We start from the raw sequence: 21,626 nt of genomic DNA on the forward strand, positions 1-21,626 counted from the left end.
TTCGGTGAGAGAACCCCAGATGCCCCACACATTTAATCTCAGATATTATACTGCTCCCTTGATCTACTTGAATAACACTCGTACTAGAATATCCACGGCAAACAAGAACGCAGGTTTTGCAACGATTTGTTTTTCTTATTTACATCACGGCACTATTGCACACACACACACAAAGCTCCATGTCAAGTTCCCCTCCGGTTACACTAGTCAAAAATTGGAAAAAGTGGAAAGAACATACCAAACAATATTATCATAGAAATGTCTATCCATTTAAATTTCCTAACTTTTTAAAATGCTGAGATGTGAAGTTTGTGCTCAGAAATGTAGAACCAAAAATGAACTCCAATAGCAGGGCATGCTTCTGTGCCAGCACGCATAAATTACATCACATACAAACCAGTTAATATTTTACAAGGGAATGAAAAAAAAAAAATAACATAACGAATTCTATGCCCCGGACCAACGCAAGCCAGTTGCAGAGATTACAATACATAGTAAGGTCTGAAATGTGTTAGATGTGAAACAAAGGGTTCCCTGCAGTCAGCCTCTCAGAGGTGAAAGGTCAACCCAGCACATCTGACATACTGCACATTAAGATGTGTGGGCCAGGGAGCCTTGAGGTACTATTTGCCACCTGGCAAAGATCAAGTCGTAATGCTTTGTTTGTGTGTGCAAACGTGAATGTGTGTTTTGAGGGCACCTAATTATTTTTATTTTTATTTTTTTTGCCAAAATTGTAAATCAGGAACTCTAATATAGCAACAGAGTGAAATAATACTGCACACTGTTTGCCTGTAAAGTCATTATTAAATGATGTATGGTGAAAGTGAAGATGGTGTATTTTTGTTTTGATCTGAAACATTAGGAATTAAACATGTTGCTTTCTTTTGTCAAAAAGGGTTTGAACATTTCCAGAGAGCACTCCCACCTAGGTCAATAAATAATTCAAGCTTTTTGGAAGTAGGCCTTGCGTCCCCTTGAGAGGCTAGCGGGCTGCTGAAGCCGGAATGGCTTCATCATTTCTAGCATTTACATGGGCATACTGTATGACTTTAGACTTGAGCTCATCTTCTCTGAGGCAACTTTTTAGATGTGAAGAACGTCTAGATTTTCGAAACAGCGCAAGGTGATTCCCCAAAGCGGATTTTCTTGCAAATGAATGTGATATAAAATGTGTAAAAGTAGAATTAGTTACAGTTAGGAGAAAAAGGAGAATACCTTTCTCAATCACACACATGCTCGCATTCACAAACAGAGCAGTTCATATCTTCATATGTTAGGGCCTTATCAGAGACAAACAGCTACAGAGCTCCCCCCCCCCCACCTCTCTTTTGACAAACGACACACTGTTGCAGCAACATTACCGGTATGATGAGGTGAAGTGTTTTTTCTTCTTCTTTTCTTCTTCTATGTCACTGTGTTTTGTTCACCTTAACCAACCTTACCACAATAGATTTGTACTGATATTAAAGGATAGTTCACCCAAAATTAATATTGTCATTGTTTAATATCATGCTATTTCAGACCTGTATGTCTTTCTTTCTTTTATAGAACATGAGAGGAAATATTTAGCAAAATGTCTAAGCTGTTTTTTTTTCCATACAATATAAGTGAATAGGGACTGTTGTCAAGCTCTAGAAATGTAAAAAAAAAAATGCCTTGTCGTTATATTGAGAATCTTTTGAGCAAGCCATCTACCATTTTACGGTTGTGAAATAAATGTTTGTAATTTACTGAAAATATTCCCCTCTTCCCCCTTTATTTAAGGATGATGTTCAGCATCTCGACCAATTTCACCATTGATTTATTTATTTATTTGACCACAACCTAGAGGAAATTTGTGTGCTTTGTCTTTGCCTAAGGGGAACATTTTTAGTGAATATCAGCTTATATTGTGGATTGTGGTCTGTTCCTCACACAAATGTAATGTATGGTGTCAAATACTTGGTGCATGATTTGTATGAACTACATTCATAATGCTTTTAGGATGCTTTTTGTCATTTTTAGAGCTTCCCAGATCCAGTACCTATTCACTTCCTTTGTATGGAAAAAATCAGCCTGAACATAATTTGTCAAAAAAAAAAAAAAAAAAAAAAAAAAAAAAAAAAAAACGTGTAAATGTTGACAGATTTTCATAGTGTTACTATAATATTAATGTTAGAATATACATTAACAGTTCAAAAGTTTGGGGTCAGTAAGATTTAAAAAAATATATTTTTTAAATAAGTCTCTTGTGCTCACCAAAGCTGCATTTATTTGATAAAAATGCAGTAAACAGTAATATTGTTACATAATTATAAAATGTTACATTTTAAAATAACCTTTTCTATTTTAATATATTTTAAATTGTAATTTATTCCTGTGATGGCTAAGCTGAATTTTTAGGATTTTTACTTCAGTCTTCATTGTCACACGATCTTTCAGAAATCCTTCTAATATGCGTATTTGCTGCTCAAGAAACATTTATGATTATTATCACTGTTGAAAACAGTTGTGCTTTTTAATATTTTTGTTGAAGCCGTGATACATTTTTTCAGGATTATTTGAAGAATAGAAAGCTAAAAAACAACAAGATTATTTAAAATTGTAACCATATAAAAGTCTTTACTGTCACTTTTGATCCATTTCATTTGACCTTGCTGAATAAAAGTTTTCATTTCTTAAAAAAGTAAACAAAACAAAACTTTAGTGTACATATAGTAGCACTAAGGCATGCAGTTTGTAAGTGACAGCACAGTTCATATTACAGTTTGTTTTAATTAATATTGTGTACGTTTTGGTACAGAAAAATATATGAAAGTAAATCCCAGGGGCATGACATTCTGATATAACAACTTTGTCTATCGACTATAGATTATCTTTTTCATTTGAAAGGAAGTTGAGCTCAATCAAGTGACACGGCCTCTCTGTCAGATGTTAGCTTGTTTCTCTGTGCGATCCATGGTAACACAAAATATTTGGTAAACAGGCAGAGGAACCAAGAAAAATATGTGTGTAGCTGTGTGTGTGAACGCACGGTAGCGCACATCAGCGGCCTGCATATCACATGCTTTGTGATACTCTATCTGAGTTCAAATGAAGCTTACAGTGACTCACAATCTCACCAGGTTGTTTATGCCAAGAAACCTAAATAACGCTGCTAAGATTGTTTCAGGGCTGAGTTCACAGTATCAACGAGAGGTAATTATGTAGGACATACACATTACATAAATGTATATAAACAAACAAGAGAAATGTATTTATTTATTTATTTATTTGTATCTTTTTGAATGACAGTTAATTTGCCAACAACAGATACCTAACCTATAGCCGGAAATAATTCCTTTATTTATATAGACTTCACGACTACAAAAATTGTAGTCCGTGTGTAAAAGAGGTGCAGCTGCCATTTCGGTTAACGTCTGCTCAGCACCCATCTCAAGGTGCTAAAGGCTGATTAAGTTCCTTCTATACGCGCCTCTGGCTCAATTGCTGGGCCCCAGTGATCACACCTCTGAAAGTGGAACTTGCCACTCTTACCAGGTCACACCTTACACCCCTCATGACTGATAAGAGCAGCACAAGGGCAGAAAAGAGCTTGTGTTAGTGAACACACTCACGTGACAAACAAAGCAGCAATGGTTTTTTTTGTTGCCACTAAGTCACTGTGACATTCCGTGTACCAAAGAAAGTTGTGGTTTAACGTGCAAATGTTCTATTTATCAGCATATACTTGAGAGATGTTCATGAAAAAAAAAGGAAGTGAATAAATTCTTTATCTTTCATTTATAATGTCTTGAAATATTATTTAAATGGAGCTCAAACAGTTAACTGCCTTATAAGAGCTCAGAAAACGAGAAGCCGTATATGGGAGAATGTGACCTACGGTCCTTCACCCTTGTTTAAATAACAGGTTTTGAGACCGTGGAGGTTTTTCTTGGCACCTGTTGAAGTCAAAACTCCCCAAAACAGACAGTTTCACAGGCTTTTGTATTTTAAGAAAACATGTATTTTTGGCCACTGTCTAGCTCTGGTTTCCATGGAACTCTGGGAGAAGGTCAAAAATCAGCTTCTTTTGAGGGGACCATGCAAAGATCGTGTTATTTATTGATGTATTTATTTAGCCATTTTTAACTGAAAGGTTTGAGCTGTATTGCATTTTTAGAGGCACGGTTGTATTACCCAATAGCTAAAATCAACAATAACAGAGCCAGCGTTGAAAGTTTATGAACATAATAGGTATAATTATACAGTAGAGTTGTGGCGAATGAAAAAGAACAATAAACATTGGGGTGTGAAATAAGAAACTCAGTCTTATAGAGCCTTTATATGGTCCCTTTTAGTCTGTAGGTTTCAACACAAACTACCTGATGCCATTTTTAACAAACAAAGAGTTTTATGGTGATATCCATATAACTTAATATGAGTGACCATGTGGTAACATGAGAAACTAACTTTTCTAGACTATTGCAGTAAATATAATTGCAATAATTTGATTAATATTTTACAGCACATTTGCTTTGGTGGTTCCTCCTAATGGCCATTATCATGAGGGATTTAGTCACAAATCAAGCTGCATTGAGCTGCAAACGTTCTTGAAGTGACTGTCCAGGGTACAGTAACTCTAACGCCAATAATTCAGCCTGTTTGTAAATGGCCTCAGCTAACGCTTTGCCACTCCCTGCGTTAAATCATAGATGATTCCCTAACAAAGCGGCAAACCCTGGCTGTTCAGGAGTTAACATGGGTCTTTCCTGTTCTGTGAAAGCCCTGCGGTCCTCAGCATTACGAATGATGTGGCTTCTGAGAGCCTTAACACAGTCGACGGAATGAATACGACTTCCGTTTTAGACGATAATATGATCCGCGTGTGCTCCCTGGAGGTGTCATCAAGGAGAAAGACGAATCCTCATCACTGAACAGAGGAAGTGAAGGGAACAATGGCCCCCTCAATATTTACTGGTTCTCCACTCTAAGCCTGTCTTATAATCGCCTGAGCCAAGGAGATGTTTATGGCTTCCCCCTGGACTATTTGTATGTATGCTCTTATTGGTGTGTGTGTGTGTGTGTGTGTGTGTGTGTGTGTGTGTGTGTGTGTGTGTGTGTGTGTGTGTGTGTGTGTGTGTGTGTGTGTGTGTGTGTGAGAGAGAGAGAGAGCTTACCCAAAGGAGTGGTTACAGAGGGAGGCTGTAGCTTTAAGCTCTGCAGTACCTTTTGATTCCTGTAATCGGCATTCTAATTATCCACTTGAGCTAATTAGCACCTTGCGTTACCCCAGGTGTGTTACTGTAAACATCATCAAAGTAGCTCACTTTCACACTCTTTGATGTGCTCCTGATCCAGAACCTCCTCCCAGAAACCAGAGATATTCATCCTTTGCATTCCCAGTGTGCAAAATAATGTTGGTGTTTTATAAATAATTTTAAACAGATTTCAATATTTTTTTTTAATCTAAAGTAATGTAATATTTATTTTAAATATTTTTATTATGAATTTATTTATATAATTTATATAATTTATATATAAATTTTTTTTTTGAATGTTTAGTTTTTAATTAATTAAATTATTTTAATTGTTTATTGAATTGTTTGATTTATATATATATAAATACATTTAGATTTACATCTGGAAATACATTTTATATTAATTAGATATTTTAAATGTATGTATGTATGTTTGTAAATATCATACATTTTTAAAAAATATTTTAATATGTTCTAATTTAATTTCACATATATATTTTTGCCTATAATATATCAGTCAGTATTTATTTTTATGTATATAAATTACTTCGGCGCAATTTTATAAATACTCAAACCAATACGATTCACTGATCAGCACTATTGTCAGCATTTTGTATATTGTTGTTCATTCATTCTGTCCTTGCCTCTATAACAATACAGAATGACAATACAGAAGGGCCAAATATGGGTCCCTGGTGCATCCCATGGGTCATCTGACCTTTGTCAGAGAATGACCACATAAAGGGCTGAATCGTTCCCTTGTGTGCTACCTGCTGGGGAAACTATTCAGGTGACCAAACTCCTCACACAAGTGTGTATGTGCTAGGATGTGTGTATGGGAGGGGGTGCTGAACAGATGTGTTTTACTCCCTCATTAACATCAGAAAGAGCTACTCTGATTGAAGGTCCTGGACCAAGGGGGCTCTATTTCTCATTGGATGTGGACTGTCCCCATTCACACACACTGACCTCTTTAAAAGGCTCCCACCTACACTGCCAGCTGGCAACTGGTTAGGTTTTGCTGTGGTCTCCAGAGTCCACACCACAGATCCATGCACATGAGCTCTCCGAACACCTCAGGTCGCACAGACCCATAAACATGTTGGCAGCCGAACATAGACATGCACTTTCCACAAATTATCTTCCCAGTAACGTTTCTGCAGGGTCAAATGATCCATTTGAATCAATTCCGAAAGTACCTTACAACGTGAAATAAGCACTGCGACCTTACGTATCAGCCACAACCCAAATTCAAAATCCTTTGTAAATTAAATACTTTTGAAATCCCTGCTAACTGTTAACTAGTTGAGAATACGGCTCCCACAATCGTCAACAAAGTACTTAAGCGGCGAGACGCATGGTGATTCAGGTTTTGCCCGGCTCTTTTTCAAGTCAAAGGAATAAGGCTTACTGTAATCTGTACTGGCGGCGCCGTATGTTATTTTCCTGTCCTAATTAATCTTACAGGAGGTGTAATTCAACTTCAGATTAGGCCCGCACCTCACACAGATTAATTAATGTCTCTAATCAGCAACAGCAAAATTAATTTTGCCCTGATTACGCGCTTTTGAATTTGCATGTGCTTAAAGCAGGCTCTTTATTTCATTATGATATTGAGAGTAGACTCTTGCACACACACACACACACACACACACACACACACACACACACACACACACACACACACACACACACACACACACACACACACACACACACACACACACACACACACACACACACACACACACACACATACACGAAACAAGTTAGGTTGCTGCAAATGGACATGCACACTGGATGCGGGCATAAACTGTGTTATTCACTCGTGTTTTGGCACACACAGCACACAAGGCGCATGTACACACGCTCGCGGCTGTAGCCAGGAGCTGTTTGCAGTAGAGTGATATTGATGGGGCTGTGGGAGTGATGGAGAGAGAGAGGCTGAAGAACAACGCAGCAGATGCGCTGACAGTTGTTCACAGGCAACCTTGTGCATGTTTAATACCACCCCAGCTGATCCTGGGCCTGCCGAACACAGGAGAGCACAGCTTCCATCCAGCATGCATGTGTGTTTGACAAAGAGATCTTTGCCCCCGCAGCAGCAGATATGAGCAGCCCATGTATATGGAGAGATATAGGGAGGAAAATCGCATTCAGCTGAGCTAGAGGTATGTGAAATGGCACGGTAATGCATGGCCTAAGAGCAAGACACCAATCTCAGCTGGATTTTTGAGGTGCAAAAAATATTGTCAATAGTGTAGTGTATGAAGCACAGCTCACACAGAAGTCAGTTTCAAACCAAGCAGCGTTCTGTCTATCAACACAACCAACTTTAAACCGAGGGGAAATCTTTCACCTTCACACAAAATTCCTTATCGCGTTGATTCCTATTGAAATGACTGGATTTCACTCGTGAAAATTTTCTGAACAATGTAAATGCGACTGCACCTCTTGGCTTGAATTATTCTCTCTGAATCAAACATAGAACTCTCTATCCATAATTGAAGCACCAACCAACTCGGAGAATGTGAGGGATTTTTAGGGAATTGTTATAAACGAACGGTTTCCCATGCAGGCAGCTCTTGTGAAAGTACAATTAGCGGTCATATGCTGTGAACACTTGCCAAGACACACTGAAGAACGTCCAAAAAGGAGAAGTTTTTGAGAAGAAGGCTTGAAATCAAACCATGCATCGCTAAATTCTCGGAGGGTTTCTTATGATAAGGTAGAGATTGAGTTCGTCTTTGTGGTGCCAGTGAAAGAGTGCTTGTTTTCTTTTTTCCTCTCAAATGAAGCACACCATAAAATGGTGGAGGGCAGAAGAAGGAAGTGTGGGAAGGTTGTGGGCAGGATGGATGGACGGATAGATAGATAGAGCCACTCCTTACATGAATATTTCATTAGCAACCTGTCTGCTGGTCTGGAGCCTTCATTTAAAGCCCCCCTTTGAGGTCTTATTTTTTTGCTCCATCTGGACCTGTTAGCTTTCAGAAACCCAACAAGCACCTCTGGCAATCCCACTGAGGAGTCTTAGCAGAACACAAGCTGTTTCCTTTTAGTTTCGCCTTTTGTCAGATAGTAAACTGGTATTAGAGATAGATCATTGTGTTCCACGAAATCAGCCTTAAATAAAAGTAATGAAAAGCCTGCAATCAATTTTTCCTGAAGTGGAGAAGTTGGAAGCTGTTTCAGACAGTGCAAATAGGAGTTATATTGATGGCATATGAGGAGATATAATTGTATTCACACCATAAATATGTGCTTTGAAGTGATAGTTCACCCAAAAAATGAAAATTCTGTCATAATTTATGCTCCCTCGTGCCAGTCCAAAACTGTCTTTATTTCTTCTGTGGAACGTAAAAGATATTTTGAGTAATGTCTTAATTTTTCCCCCATTGGTAACTAAAACTGTTGTTTTGTTACCAACATTCTTCAAAATATCTTCCTTTTGTGTTCCACAGAAGAGTCATACAGGTTTGGAATGTCATGAGGGTGAGTAAATAATAAAATAATTTTCAGTTTTTAGTAAACTACATTTTTAAATCTTAAAAAAAAACAAGTATGGTGGTTGTTGTTTGAGTTCTTTGCATTTTACTTGAGAAATATAATTAATTGTACCTCTCTAAAAAGTACAAAAACATTGCTTATGTAACAAAAAATTATGTAAAGTGTCTCGTTGGTTTCTCTCCGAGAGTGAACCTGGTGTTGTTTTGCTCGTGAAACTGTTTGAACAGCTAGTGACCGACGGGCCAATCGCATGCTGAGAGCCACCGAGCATCTGCCGGGAGATTTGCATATTAATTGACCCATATTAACTTCCAAAAAAAAATTGATAGACTCTGAACTCGGCCAACAAATTCATCTGCCCGTGCTTCTAAACCCTCACCTGCCGATTTTATGGTAGGGTATCACGGTACAAAGACGTTGTGCTCAAAGGAAAGAAAACCTAAAATTGCAGGTTTTGTTAGCGTGTGTAATTTGCGTCGTCTCTTTTCAGCTCTCTCGCCCTAAGGCGGTTTGGGCTTTTTGTGGTTGTTCTTTTCTCCCAGAGTGCAACCTGACTAATAGTTCGTCTGAGATAGAGGTTGACTTCTTTATCTTCCTCTGTGCAGCATATTGTGTTTTCCTCTCCTCCTGTCTTTTCTCCTCCTCAGGGTAGCCCAGTGAGCTATTGTGTGTCTCCAGCCCTACGATCTTACACACACACATGCACACGCACACATACACACACGCACACACACTCACACACACACACACACACACACACACACACACACACACACACTCACACACACACACACACACACACACACACACACACACACACACACACACACACACACACACACACACACACACACACACACACACACAGGCACTCTGAGGCTGGTAGAGGCCCAGAACAGTTGTCGAGAGAGAGAGGGGTAACATGTGCATGGGGTGGGCACAGATGGTGGGTCTGCGTGGGGGAGGAAGGGGGAAAGGTGGGCCGTCTGGCGGCATGAGCAAGCCTCAGAGAGCTCTCTCTCTTTCTCTCGCTTCCTCTCTTCCCCTTCTCTCCTTCTTGCCTGTTGCGTTGGGTCCTATAGTAGACAAATGGGAGTTTAATTCAATTAGGGCCAGGCTACTGTTGCCGCTTCACGGCAGGGTCTGTGGAGCACCGCCACCCATTTACTGATGGGTGCACACTAGATAAGTGCGCGCGCACAAGCCGTCTTTCTCGCTCTCCTTTTTTTCACTCTCACAAATATTGGCAAGTACTGAAATACTTAAATACAAGGAAAACAAAGACCACCACAGTACACACACACACACACACACACACACACACACACACACACACACACACACACACACACACACACACACACACACACACCCTCTCCAGGTTTGCAGTAATGGTTCACGCATAGCTGAGTTTTCACTGAGGATCACCGCAGCACAAAAGCGGCCCCTCTCTTCCTGGGCCCTTTGTTCCCCCAGCACCAGTGTGACCTCTTCGGCTGCCTGGCCTTAAAACAAACATGGAGAGCCTTCTCCCCCCATCACATGCACCATAAACAAGAGCACTTTCACCAGCAGTTATCTGCATGCTAACCTTACAAGAAAAAATAGACTCAATCCAGACGCTATCTGTCAGGTTCAAGGCCTTCGCTGCCTCGCGTGGGAGTCACGGATTCATTGTTGAAAAGTGTGTAGTTTTGTACAGAACTGCTCCATGGCTATTTATATGCTGACATACTCTTTTTGAGATTGACAAGTTTCTGCAAAAGCATATGAACATACTCTTTCTTTCCCTTCTCAGAAATGGTATTTCCTTGTTTTTTTTTTTGTTTTTTGTTTTTAAATACTCTTAAATCCTGTGCATTATTTTATTTTTCTTAATTCTATTTTACTCTTAAATCCTGCATAGAATATATTTTTTATTTATTTTATTTTATCGCTAAAGGAATTTGTTTCCAAAAGGCAGTATAGGACACAAGCACTTGTTGGCCAATTTTATGTTCTTCATACACTGCTTAAAGCTTTTCTATTCTTTAGACCTAAAATTGGATACATTATACAACTTATTATTATATCCAACAGGTGAAATCAAAACATTCCCTTTCAGAAATTGGCAGTTCCCTTGCATTTAAAAAAAAAAAATTCTCTGATATTAGTTATTTGACATTCATTTTAGATCAGACGGCTGCCTCAGCGTGTTCTTTACCTCTGTGCTGTTTTTTGAAGCACGAAACAGGTAAAAGTTTGCCCTCCCTCGCCCTTTTTGCGCATGAATGGAAGATGGCTGATTTGATTTACATGGATCATTTCCAGGCTATAGCCACTAGGCAGCGACCTCCTTTCAAGTGTTTGAAGTCTTACCTAGTCGCCCCCTCCCCCACTGCACACTCAGGTGATGCGCACCGCACAGGAGAGAGAGAGAGAGAGAGAGAGAGAGAGCGAGAGAACAGAGTGGTTATTTTCCACCGTCTGTTCCGCCGGGTTTCATTACCGTGGCAGAGAGGCACCTGGGAAAGACCTGCGGCAGGCTGTCTGATTCTCAGTATGGATGTGGAATACGCGCTCACCTTTCTGTTCCGGCCGCTAGGAACAGACGGAAAGGAGATTAAAGGAAGGGGAAAATATGGATAGCAGGCGGATTACCTGGGAACAGGAAATGTTGAAAAGGTGTGTGAGCCAACGGAGGTGCCGTCCAGTTCAGATGGATGTGATTGTTGAGCGTTCGCTGTAACAGAAGCCTTTCCTGTCTGAAATAATTGAACGCTTGAATCATCCTCCGCCACGTACCAGTGAAATGGCTCCAATGGACATTGTGGCTTTGAGTTTGCAGGTGTGTATGCAGTTTTCCCCCGAGCACTGGGAACACACTCCGCATATGAGATGAGAGGATTGTTAGAGATTGTGACAGAGCACACACATACCTGTCTAAACAGCTAAACTGCTCAGAAGAACGTGTGTGTGTGTGTGTGTGTGTGTGTGTGTGTGTGTGTGTGTGTGTGTGTGATTGCACAACTCCAGGCTATGGAATGTGTGAACCTCTCCCAGTTAGCGGGAACTCTTAGTTTGTCCAAACTGGACAGGCATAAGGTATTGTTTCTGTAATTATGTTAAATGTTTGTTATGTTTGTTTTCTAATTCCACCATCAGCATTTAAAAGATTCTGCCTATGTAGTTTGTTACCGAGTTCTTGTTAAGGATGACTTTTAGAACCATCTTGAAATGCATTATGCCTTATTCTCAAAGGACAGCTAGCAGAATGATAGGTGGGGTTGTTCGAGAATATGAAATGGCACAGAGAGAGAGAGAAGGGAGGGAGGGGAGAAAGGAGAAGTAAGGGCGAGAGAGAAGAGAGGTGGCCTCTTTGTCTCTAGGGTGAGCACAATGGACCGTTCACTGCAGGAATTACACAGCAGGACAGCTGCCGGAATGACACACTAAAATGGCAGCCAATAGAATTACAATGGGGGCTGGACTACACAGGAGAAAGGGCATTTGATTGGTAGATCTGAAATAAAGTTACAAAGTATCAGTATGTTTTAATCACACTTCTATTCTTACTTTAGTTTTACTAGTATATACAAAATAATATTAATAATTATGATAATATTAATAATAATATTCAAAACAGAAAATTTTACTTAAATAAAAATTACAACCTGCAGGAGTTCATTCCACTTTTTAATCAATTTGAATTTTATTACAGATGACGAGGTTCACATTTTATTACCTGAAAATGCGAACATTTATAGAAATTATATATTATTGTGACTAGTTAAATGGATGAAAACAAACATCTTATTACAATGGTGAAAACATTTATACAGTGATGTCTTTATTTATTTTTTGCTCCCAACACACAAGTGCACAGCTGCATACAATATCTTAGTCACATCTGTCAGACCCATGTGACCTTAGGGGCAAATTGTTTGATGGATTGCTTTTAGTGCTTATCACTTGCTCTTCTATTACTGACACACACACACACACACACACACACACACACACACACACACACACACACACACACACACACACACACACACACACACACACAGGCAAAGTATCTGCTTGTCAGAATGCAAAACATGCCTGTTCCTTTTTCCAAAATCATTTTCTATTTATATTTGTGTCATGAGAGAATTTATGCAATTATAGTCAAATTAGAACATACTTTCAGAACAAACCATACTGACTTTCTGAAGAAAAGAAAAAAAAATCTCAAGCATCCACTCAAGTATTCAAGCTATGTCATTAGGAATGTAGATGGCTAGCATATGCTGTTGAAAAACACAAGCAAGAACAGGAAAATGTGATGTAAAGAGTTTAGTGTTTTGCGTGGGCTTAAAGTCAAACCGCTAAGCAGTTCACTATTATTAATATTCAGCCCTGACCTCTGTATTCATCCTCTTGATTCTTTTCCCAGTCCTCCCACTTCTTTCTTTTCCTTCAGAACACTCCCACCATTCAAACTCTGAATGATTGGCCGCAGCTTTTTTGCTCTGTTACCAACATTCAGTGCTGTCTTTCGTACGGTACCTGGTCAAGAAAGTGAAGTGCACTTATAACTGGGCTACAGATGAAGAAATATATGGGTATGAGTGAAAGGGATGAAACGTGGGAGGAGGAAACAGAGGATAGAAAAAAAAGTCGAGATAAAGTTGCTTTACATCCAAGGTATACTCGGACCACACAAAGAGCCTCTCATGTCTTACTTTCAACCACTCCCTTTATGTCTCTCTTTTGCTTTCTCTTGCTCGCCTTCTCCTTTTCATTCAAGGAGGGGGGGTCTTCACCCTCGGCCCTGAAGTCGCTCTTAAATAATCCCGCTGGTCACACCTCTTAGTTAGAAAGCTTTTTGTCCCACGCCCCTCACCCCCACCATACCACCTCACCCCACTCTTTGGTATTCAGCCCGGGTCAGTGCATTTCGACCATCCCTTGTACCCGGGATGGTTCCCCTTTTAATTTGCACCTGTTGCGCAGTTGTCCGGGGGAGCAAATGCAGCCCCACGGATCAGACAAAGATCATATTATGATCAGATACGTGCAGCTAATCTTCACGTCCTCTGGCGAGAACCGGCAATGGGAAGCAGTCAGCCTTTTTTGCATGGGAACCTGTGAAAAAAAGACATCATTGGCATTTTTTTTTAAAGTGAATGGGCTCCTAGGGAGAGATTAGGGGTAGTTAAGGTACGGAGGAGGGAATGGAGCGTTCCACAGCCCAGTTGAGTCCATTTGACGCCAACGAACTGGGAAATAGAGCTCTGATGGAAGGGAAAGTTTGTTGTTTTTTAAAACTATGTGTTCAGAAGAGGGAGAAAATTGTCCTGAAATCAGCAATTAGGGTTTTTAATCTAACCATTAGAGAAACTTCCCACTAGTTCTCACTGCTTTGGCAGCGTGCCTCTGAGATAAGGTGCTCGGAGAGCCTGGGGAGATGTATGCTGTATTAGGGAAGGAAAGAACTTCAAATGAACTTGAACGTTAAACTGTTGTTCCCATGATGTAAGTTTCATAGTTTATTAGACCCTCACCACCTCTCACCCCCAGAGTTGTGGTTTGCTTTATCATGCTCTCTTTTGTTGTATATCAAGTAATCTGGTCTTGTGAGGCTTCCAGTATCTTGACATCAAGACTTTGGAAATGGTCTAATATAATAATATATAATATATATTATTACTCAAGTATTTATTTGCAATCTTTTTACATAATTATTTTAGATTATTTAGATTATCAATGGGTCAGAAAAGGTTGACAACCCTGCTTTTTACTTTTTATCAAGCTATGTACATTTTATACAAATGCCTATTAATCAAGCTGCTGAATCCCCCCCCCCCCCCCCCCCCCAAATTTCTTTTCACTGGCAACCTCAATTGTCCTGCTCTGTCTTATTACCATGCGCTTATTGAATATGTGAAGAAGTGGGTTAACAGGCCAAGATTGTAATCAAATAGCCATACCACTAAGACTGCACAAACTTCTTTTGAGATGTTGGTAAACTCACATGATAACACATGAACTCTTTTCTGTCCTCAGTGCTGAGTTATGAAAACGTGGTGGATGCGGGGTCAGGGTCCGATGAGGAGGACAGACTGCTGGGTTCTGAGGGCGAAGGCAGTCCAGCAGGTGTGCCGAGCCTGGAGGCTTCACCCCGGGTAGCCCATGCCCTGCTCTCCTGCCGGGGGGATGAAGAAAACGAAAGCCAGGATGGGGCAGGGGCCCATGTCTGGCGCCACGAAGACCTGAATGGTTCAGGTAAGAGTGAGAGCTGAGAATATTACAGTGAATTGTGGTATTAACATATGAAACATAGCTGAGGTTAATTTGTTTTATCTATCAAACTTGCCGTTTTCATATTACCAGGACAGAGCGGCTTTATTTACTAGGCCAACACCTAGCAGCTGTCTGGCATTTTTGATGTAATGGCAACTTTTAGACTATTAGCTCACTTTTCTACTTTGGTTTCTTACTGTTGTCACAAAGTAGGTTACACCTAATCTTTAGTGCATCATCACTCCACACCCCTTTCTTTTGGATTCGTTTTGACTCACCCACCCAAAACCGAAAGCGATCAAGATCACGGACAAGACCCAAGCTAGTGAGGCTTTAAAGATAAATTCTCTTAATTAGGATTGCAGAGCTATCATTTAGCAGGAGCCTGCCCTGCTGAAGACTCATTAAAGGCCTTAAATGAAAATTTTAGCATTATGATGGCCATTTACATACATAATAGGCCCACAATTCCCTGGGCCTGGCTGACAGTTACAGAGTGAAGGGAGAACTCATGCGAGTCGCCCGGTTTGAAAATATAAAAAAAGAAAGAAAAAAACCCGACCCCCAGCAATCAGTCTTAGCTAATGACTAAACCATATGCATCACTTAACTTCAGAGAGTGTCACAGTCACAGAACTAAACAGGGTCTTCAGGGATGTGTCATTCGCTTGAACAGTGTTTTGTTTAGTTGATGTTCACACTATATGCTAGATTAATGAACGTCATCTGAGTTTATTTGAATGCCACGCCTTTGGTAGCATAGCATTATTTTATCTTAGTGATTAAATATGAAGAGATGAGTCCACTAGCTGGAGAAAAACACTGTGGTAGATGCTGGTAAATTCAGTATCTTAAAAGAGGCTGCATGAATCATCTTCCTCTTTGCTGTGGTTGCTTGAGAAGATGCACCTTAAGTCTTTATATGCTTTATATGCTTTTCTAAAACAGTGGGGTTCTACAGACCACTTGGGAAAATGCTTATAATTAGCATTTTTCTGATTTATAAAAGTTATTTTTTTTAAATATTTTTTTCCGATTAAAAATGATATGATCAGAATTTCATTTGAGTGAAAATTTTAACAGAAAATAATGTTTCATTTTGAATTAAATTGGTTATTTGATTAATCTAAAATTGATTAGTCTAAATCTAAAATAATATACTCCACTGTTCAAAAATGTTTCAAAAATAAAACAATTGCGCTGCTTGGTATTTTAATGGAAACCATGACCATTTTTTTCAGGATTCTTTGATAAATAGAAGTTCAAAAGAACAGCATTTGTTTCTGTTCAACATAAATGTTTTAGTCACTTTTTAACAATTTTTCTAAATAAAAGCATCAATTTCTTTAATAAAAATAATAATAATATTTTTTTTTAAATAAAAACAGTTTAAATAAACAAAATTCAGTGTAGTACTTTTGGACCAGACTTTATATATTACTGTTATATGTAATATATGTAAAGAATATGTAAAGTTATTGTATTATACACTGTATAGCAGTATCAGCAATTGGTAATATCACCACTTATCAGTACTGTAGCTCCAGTGTTTGCAAGCATATTTACAAGCATAATAAGTCCATGTCAAATTGACAATTGAAACAAAATATCATTTAATTATGGACCAAAAGAGATCTGGAACTTCTCCTGTGTTGCAGTGGTTAAAATCACACCATTGCCTCAGGGGGCCTGCAGCTACCACAAGCAGAACTGAGACTCTAATGTAGTTGCCATTTTGTCACTCGAGGAAACTTATTTACTCAAAATTAATCTCTGATACCTCATTGGCTTCCCTTAAACTGGGTTTTAAGTGCGCCACACATTACGTTCGGTCCTTCCTATGACCTTAAAATATCCACATGCTAATACTGCTAATCGCTAACCCTCCCAAAGAAGTTTTAAGCCAATGTACCTCAAAGGAAAACAAAATAATTCTGAGAATATTTTCGCTGGCTCCAGGCCTTGCACTTTTATCTGCATGGCACAGGAGACAATTTCACCAAGAAGGGGTTTTGTGAAGACAAGCCCCCTATTAGCAAATGCCTTGTTTCATTAAAACTTTGTTCAATGAAACGCATCCAAGTAAAAGCTTTTGATACTCAAAACATCCCTTCAAGAAGCATTGCTCTGAGAAGTTTCTCTCACAATGATTTCAAACACAGCTTTGAAAGACATCTCTTAAATGTGGTGAAAAGTGAGAGAATTCGCTGACTTTCAAAATCTCTCTCGGTTGTCATACTTAGATAATGAGGAAGGAAGTGGAAGGCAGTTTTGAAATTAAACAGTACTTATACCGTGGTGGCGCGCGGGTGTGTGTGTGTGTGTCAGGAGTCTTGAGTACCCTTGTTTTCCCCCTGTGATGTGGTGTAAGAGGTGCTGTATATCCTCCTTTTGTGGGGGAAGCTTATGATACTTGTGACTCCCGGTATGAGGTCACATGAGGGGGAGGAGGAGGAACAAACACAATAGCTGCAGTATTTGAGCAAACTTCTCTCAGACCACCCTCCTCTCCTCCCTAAATACCTTGACATAATTTCTTATGCCCCGCTAAAGAGAAGTGCATCATTCTCTGAGCTTCTGTCAACTTGTTTGAGATATATCCCTTCCTGATATGTCCTCTCATCATCAGGATGATTTATTTTTCATTTGCTGTGTCATATTTTTCTAAACTAATTACACTTAAACACACATTTAATATGTTCATTAAAATGAACTGATAAGGGCAGAAGATTTGGTTATACAAAATGTTTTTTGTTTTTGTTTGTGATTATCATGATCATTTAAACAGTGTTTTCTCTCTTCTACATGGCATTTATTACAGAGGAGAGAAAAGCTGAGTATAACTCCATGAGCCCTGACGTCTCTCTTCATGGAATTGGAAATGGTGCAGGTGAGATCACTTCACAATATTTTGAAATATTCGTGTATATTTTAAAAAATAACTATATTTAGAGAGTTGGATCAACCATTTTTGGTAATCAAGATACTTAATCAAATTTTGAGCATATTCATCATGAAATACTTCTTATGTAAGTGTGTAACATCTCTTAAGACCACACGTAAACTTGTGCGTGGTACACACTTGAGCATCTGAGATAATGCTTCCTCGTGTGCCCATGAGAGATGGAAAGTAAACATTTTTTAGTTGAGCACGAGTGCATGGCAAATCACATTTTGCAGCCAAATTGAGTTTAAGACCAAAATCGAATTTGTTCAGTCTATGTACTTTCAAATTGATTACAAAGAAACAATAACATTTTCATTTGTTTACCCAAAGAGTCCAGTCATCTGAAGAAAAAGTATAATTTGCAATAACGTCTGTCATTTTATTAGTTATATACCCACATTACCTCATTTTTTTTTTATAAATCTACTTTTCTATAAGGCACTCTTGTCTATTCATCCTTTCGGTATCTTTTAGTTGCTCTCCATAAAGCATCCAAAAACCTATTGTTTACAAAAATCAAGTTTAAAATCTTGTTCTGTGCAATTACACGTAACACATGATCCATAATTAGATTATTGAGTCCGATTTTATGTATACGATGAGCAATACAAAGTGAGATCAGTTACCCCGGCACGCCTAATTGCCATATAACTCAATTACCCATAATGCTGGAAATGTTTAAAGCATTTTCAAACATGCAAGAGGATGCTTAAAGAGTGCTTGATGATCAAGCTGGCTCCTATTAGTCTTTGAAGTGGCCATTATGTTGTAACTTAAATAAATACTTCCACCTTGAAAGGCCTTCTAATGGTTTGGTCTCCACTACATCACACTTAGCAGGACCAGTGTCCTAATATTCAGCTTGGTCCTTTCCAATGACACTGAGCATCAACCACTGGATTCATTTGTGCTTTTTCTCCCCACTTCCTGTGTGCAGTTAAGGGTATTGATGCCTCTTCAGAGCTGGAAAGCTTCTTTGCCAAGAGGAAACTGGATGACAGTGAGGGACATGCAGCGAGCATTGCAGAATACCTGCAGGATACTGTTATCATTTATCCAGAAGACCCAGAGGAGGGTACACGACTGGGAACACCAGAGGCCAACGGACAAGATGAAAATGAAAACGGTAGGCATTAAACTACACTTATAAAAAGGCAATACATAAAAAGATGATCTAACATTTACGACTCACCAAGTGCAAGTAGAAATTGTTTTTGGACACATTGTCACAGAAACAAAAAAATATTTTTTTACTAAAAAATAAAGTAAAAATCTTTTTCATAGCCAGTAAGAAATATTTGTATTTAACATTTTGTACAATACCTATCTATTTTATTTATTATTATTATTATTATTATTATTATTATTATTATTATTATTATTATTATTATTATTATTATTATTATTATTATTATTATTATTCAATTAAATGTAACTTAATTTGATTGTATCTGCAAATTAGTGTGGGTGGACAAAGTGTAAAAATGTATAATTCTCCAAATCTATTTGAATTATATACATGTATTTTTTTATAGGTTTGTCATATCTTAAATGTAAAAACAAAACAAAAATACAAGTGAATAAAAAAGAAACAAATACATGAAGTAATTCTTGGCTGTTTCAAATTTTTTTGAATGCGGTGCTTTACCTATCGTTCTCCCATGGCCTCATATGGCAACTGTTTGTCCTACATATGCTGATTTTTTTTCTTCAGTCCCCCTCCTTCACTCTGTTTGCTCCTTTCAATTTTGCCCAGATCTGGCACTGAGGACGCCAGATGCCTTTGCCCAACTGTTGACCTGCCCCTACTGTGACCGGGGCTACAAGCGGCTGACCTCTCTGAAGGAGCACATCAAGTACCGACATGAGAAAAACGATGAGAGCTTCCCCTGTCCCCTGTGCAGTGACACCTTCGCCTACCGCACCCAGCTAGAGCGCCATATGGCCACACATAAGCCTGCCAGAGATCAGGTGAGACAAGGCCCACCTCAGTCAGTACCCACACTCATTACTTCCTAATCATGTTTTTTTTAAGGATTATTATAGAAATTCATTGTGAAAGATGCTGCATCTCGCATTCTGAGAATTTACTTAAGTACACGTCAGAGACATCATGAGAACATGTTTTAGCCTGTTGATAGCTCCAGCATTGAAAAAGCTCCTCCGGAAGCTCCTTAATACTTGAATCCTTCACACCGGAGCCACAGCTGTGCACTGTCATACTCCCCTGAGTGTCCACCCACAGCCGGTCATGTGTGGGCTGTTCTAGCACATTGAGTCCTATAGGCCTTCTGACTTCTCGCATCAGCTGTTGGAGTGGAGTCAACTCAAAAGATGCAGGGAAAGCTGATGTTAATTTTGCCTTTTAGGCCGGTCTCAACATGAGCATGCTGTGAAAAAATGCAGTGATTTGGAATTATTTTGAAGATGAAACTCTATATGGCTTTATTACTGAAGGAAAATGTCGGTTTTTGATGTGGTAAAAGGGTTCTCGGTTGTTTGATAGGATTATAACAGGATATCCTGCATTTAGGCTTTCAACTTTGAACCTTAAGCAGTCTTGGGCACATTGAAAAAGAATTTGGAATACTTGCCTTGCACTCTCATCTTACTGGCTGATACACACTCACGCACACACACACACACACGCACACACACGCACACGCACACACACACACACACACACACACACACACACACACACACACACACACACACACACACACACACACACACACACACACACATATACTGTATGTACACCTCTCCAGACTGAATTAAACATGACCAGATGGCTTTTTTTTCCTGGTGATCTAGAGTATCCTAATCCTTAAATTACTTTAAGTGTTTGTTTATTTGCTCTAAAGGGCTATTTTCCTGAAGGCTTTGAACATTCATTGCTAGGTTCACCTTGCTAGGCTTAGTATTACATTTCAATGTGCATTCTGTGTATATATTTGCATACACTCTTACAGTAAATGGAAACCCCAATACCTATCTTAAACTGGCCTGTGTACACGAGTATGACTGGACTTTTGAAGAAATAACTTCTGCATAGTACGGTACATAGTGACTATTAAACAAACGTGGACTCCCACATATTTTTCACAGACCTGTGTGTGGGGTGCAGGGTGAACGCTGTTGTTTTTGTTGTGCATCTGGGGCCCACATTTGAATTTCAAATGGAGGAAGAGCACCTGCATTTAACTTTCAATGGTGAATACAGATACAGCCTACACTGATTTAACTAAACCTAGACAGTAAATGTTTAAAGCATGTAGATACGTTTAACGGATAAGGTACTGACAAGGTACAAAGTCACCACCAATTGATCTTGTGAACTTAATTATGCAGGAAAAAAAAGATCTTGAAAAACTGTTGCTTCAGCAGCCTTGGACACACATACCTAAATACAATTCTGACATATATTCTGTCTATGATTCTCAATATAAATAAATGTAGTATTATTATTATTGACACATTTAACCTTCAGAAGGAATTATAACTATATCATGACTTTTTTCTTCCTGTATCAATTTCTGTAATCTTTCTTTCCCTCTCAGCCTCAACTGCTAAACGAAGGGGCTGGTAACCGCAAATTCAAATGCACAGAGTGTGGAAAAGCCTTCAAATACAAGCATCATTTGAAGGAGCACCTCCGCATTCACAGTGGTAAG

At 39.0% G+C, this 21,626-nt stretch overlaps 1 protein-coding gene across 4 annotated transcripts in view; it reads left to right on the top strand.

The window, feature by feature from the left end:
• The window catches only part of zeb2a (zinc finger E-box binding homeobox 2a), a 50,149-nt gene that overhangs the window by 21,904 nt on the left and 6,619 nt on the right, over positions 1–21,626 (top strand). For 2 of the 4 annotated variants that reach the window (XM_077216429.1, XM_077216431.1), the window contains exons 3-7: positions 14,766–14,984; positions 17,824–17,892; positions 18,887–19,075; positions 19,706–19,920; positions 21,513–21,621. In XM_077216429.1, the coding sequence (XP_077072544.1) occupies positions 14,766–14,984; positions 17,824–17,892; positions 18,887–19,075; positions 19,706–19,920; positions 21,513–21,621 (801 nt within the window). Of the gene's footprint in view, positions 1–11,113; positions 11,560–14,765; positions 14,985–17,823; positions 17,893–18,886; positions 19,076–19,705; positions 19,921–21,512; positions 21,622–21,626 lie in introns of those variants that run through there. The other 2 variants (XM_077216430.1, XM_077216432.1) reach the window with 2 other exon arrangements.

This window comes from Siphateles boraxobius, unplaced genomic scaffold, assembly GCF_051911475.1.
Source record: "Siphateles boraxobius isolate OS27281-9 unplaced genomic scaffold, OSU_SipBor_1 7, whole genome shotgun sequence".
Lineage (NCBI taxonomy): Eukaryota > Metazoa > Chordata > Actinopteri > Cypriniformes > Leuciscidae > Siphateles > Siphateles boraxobius.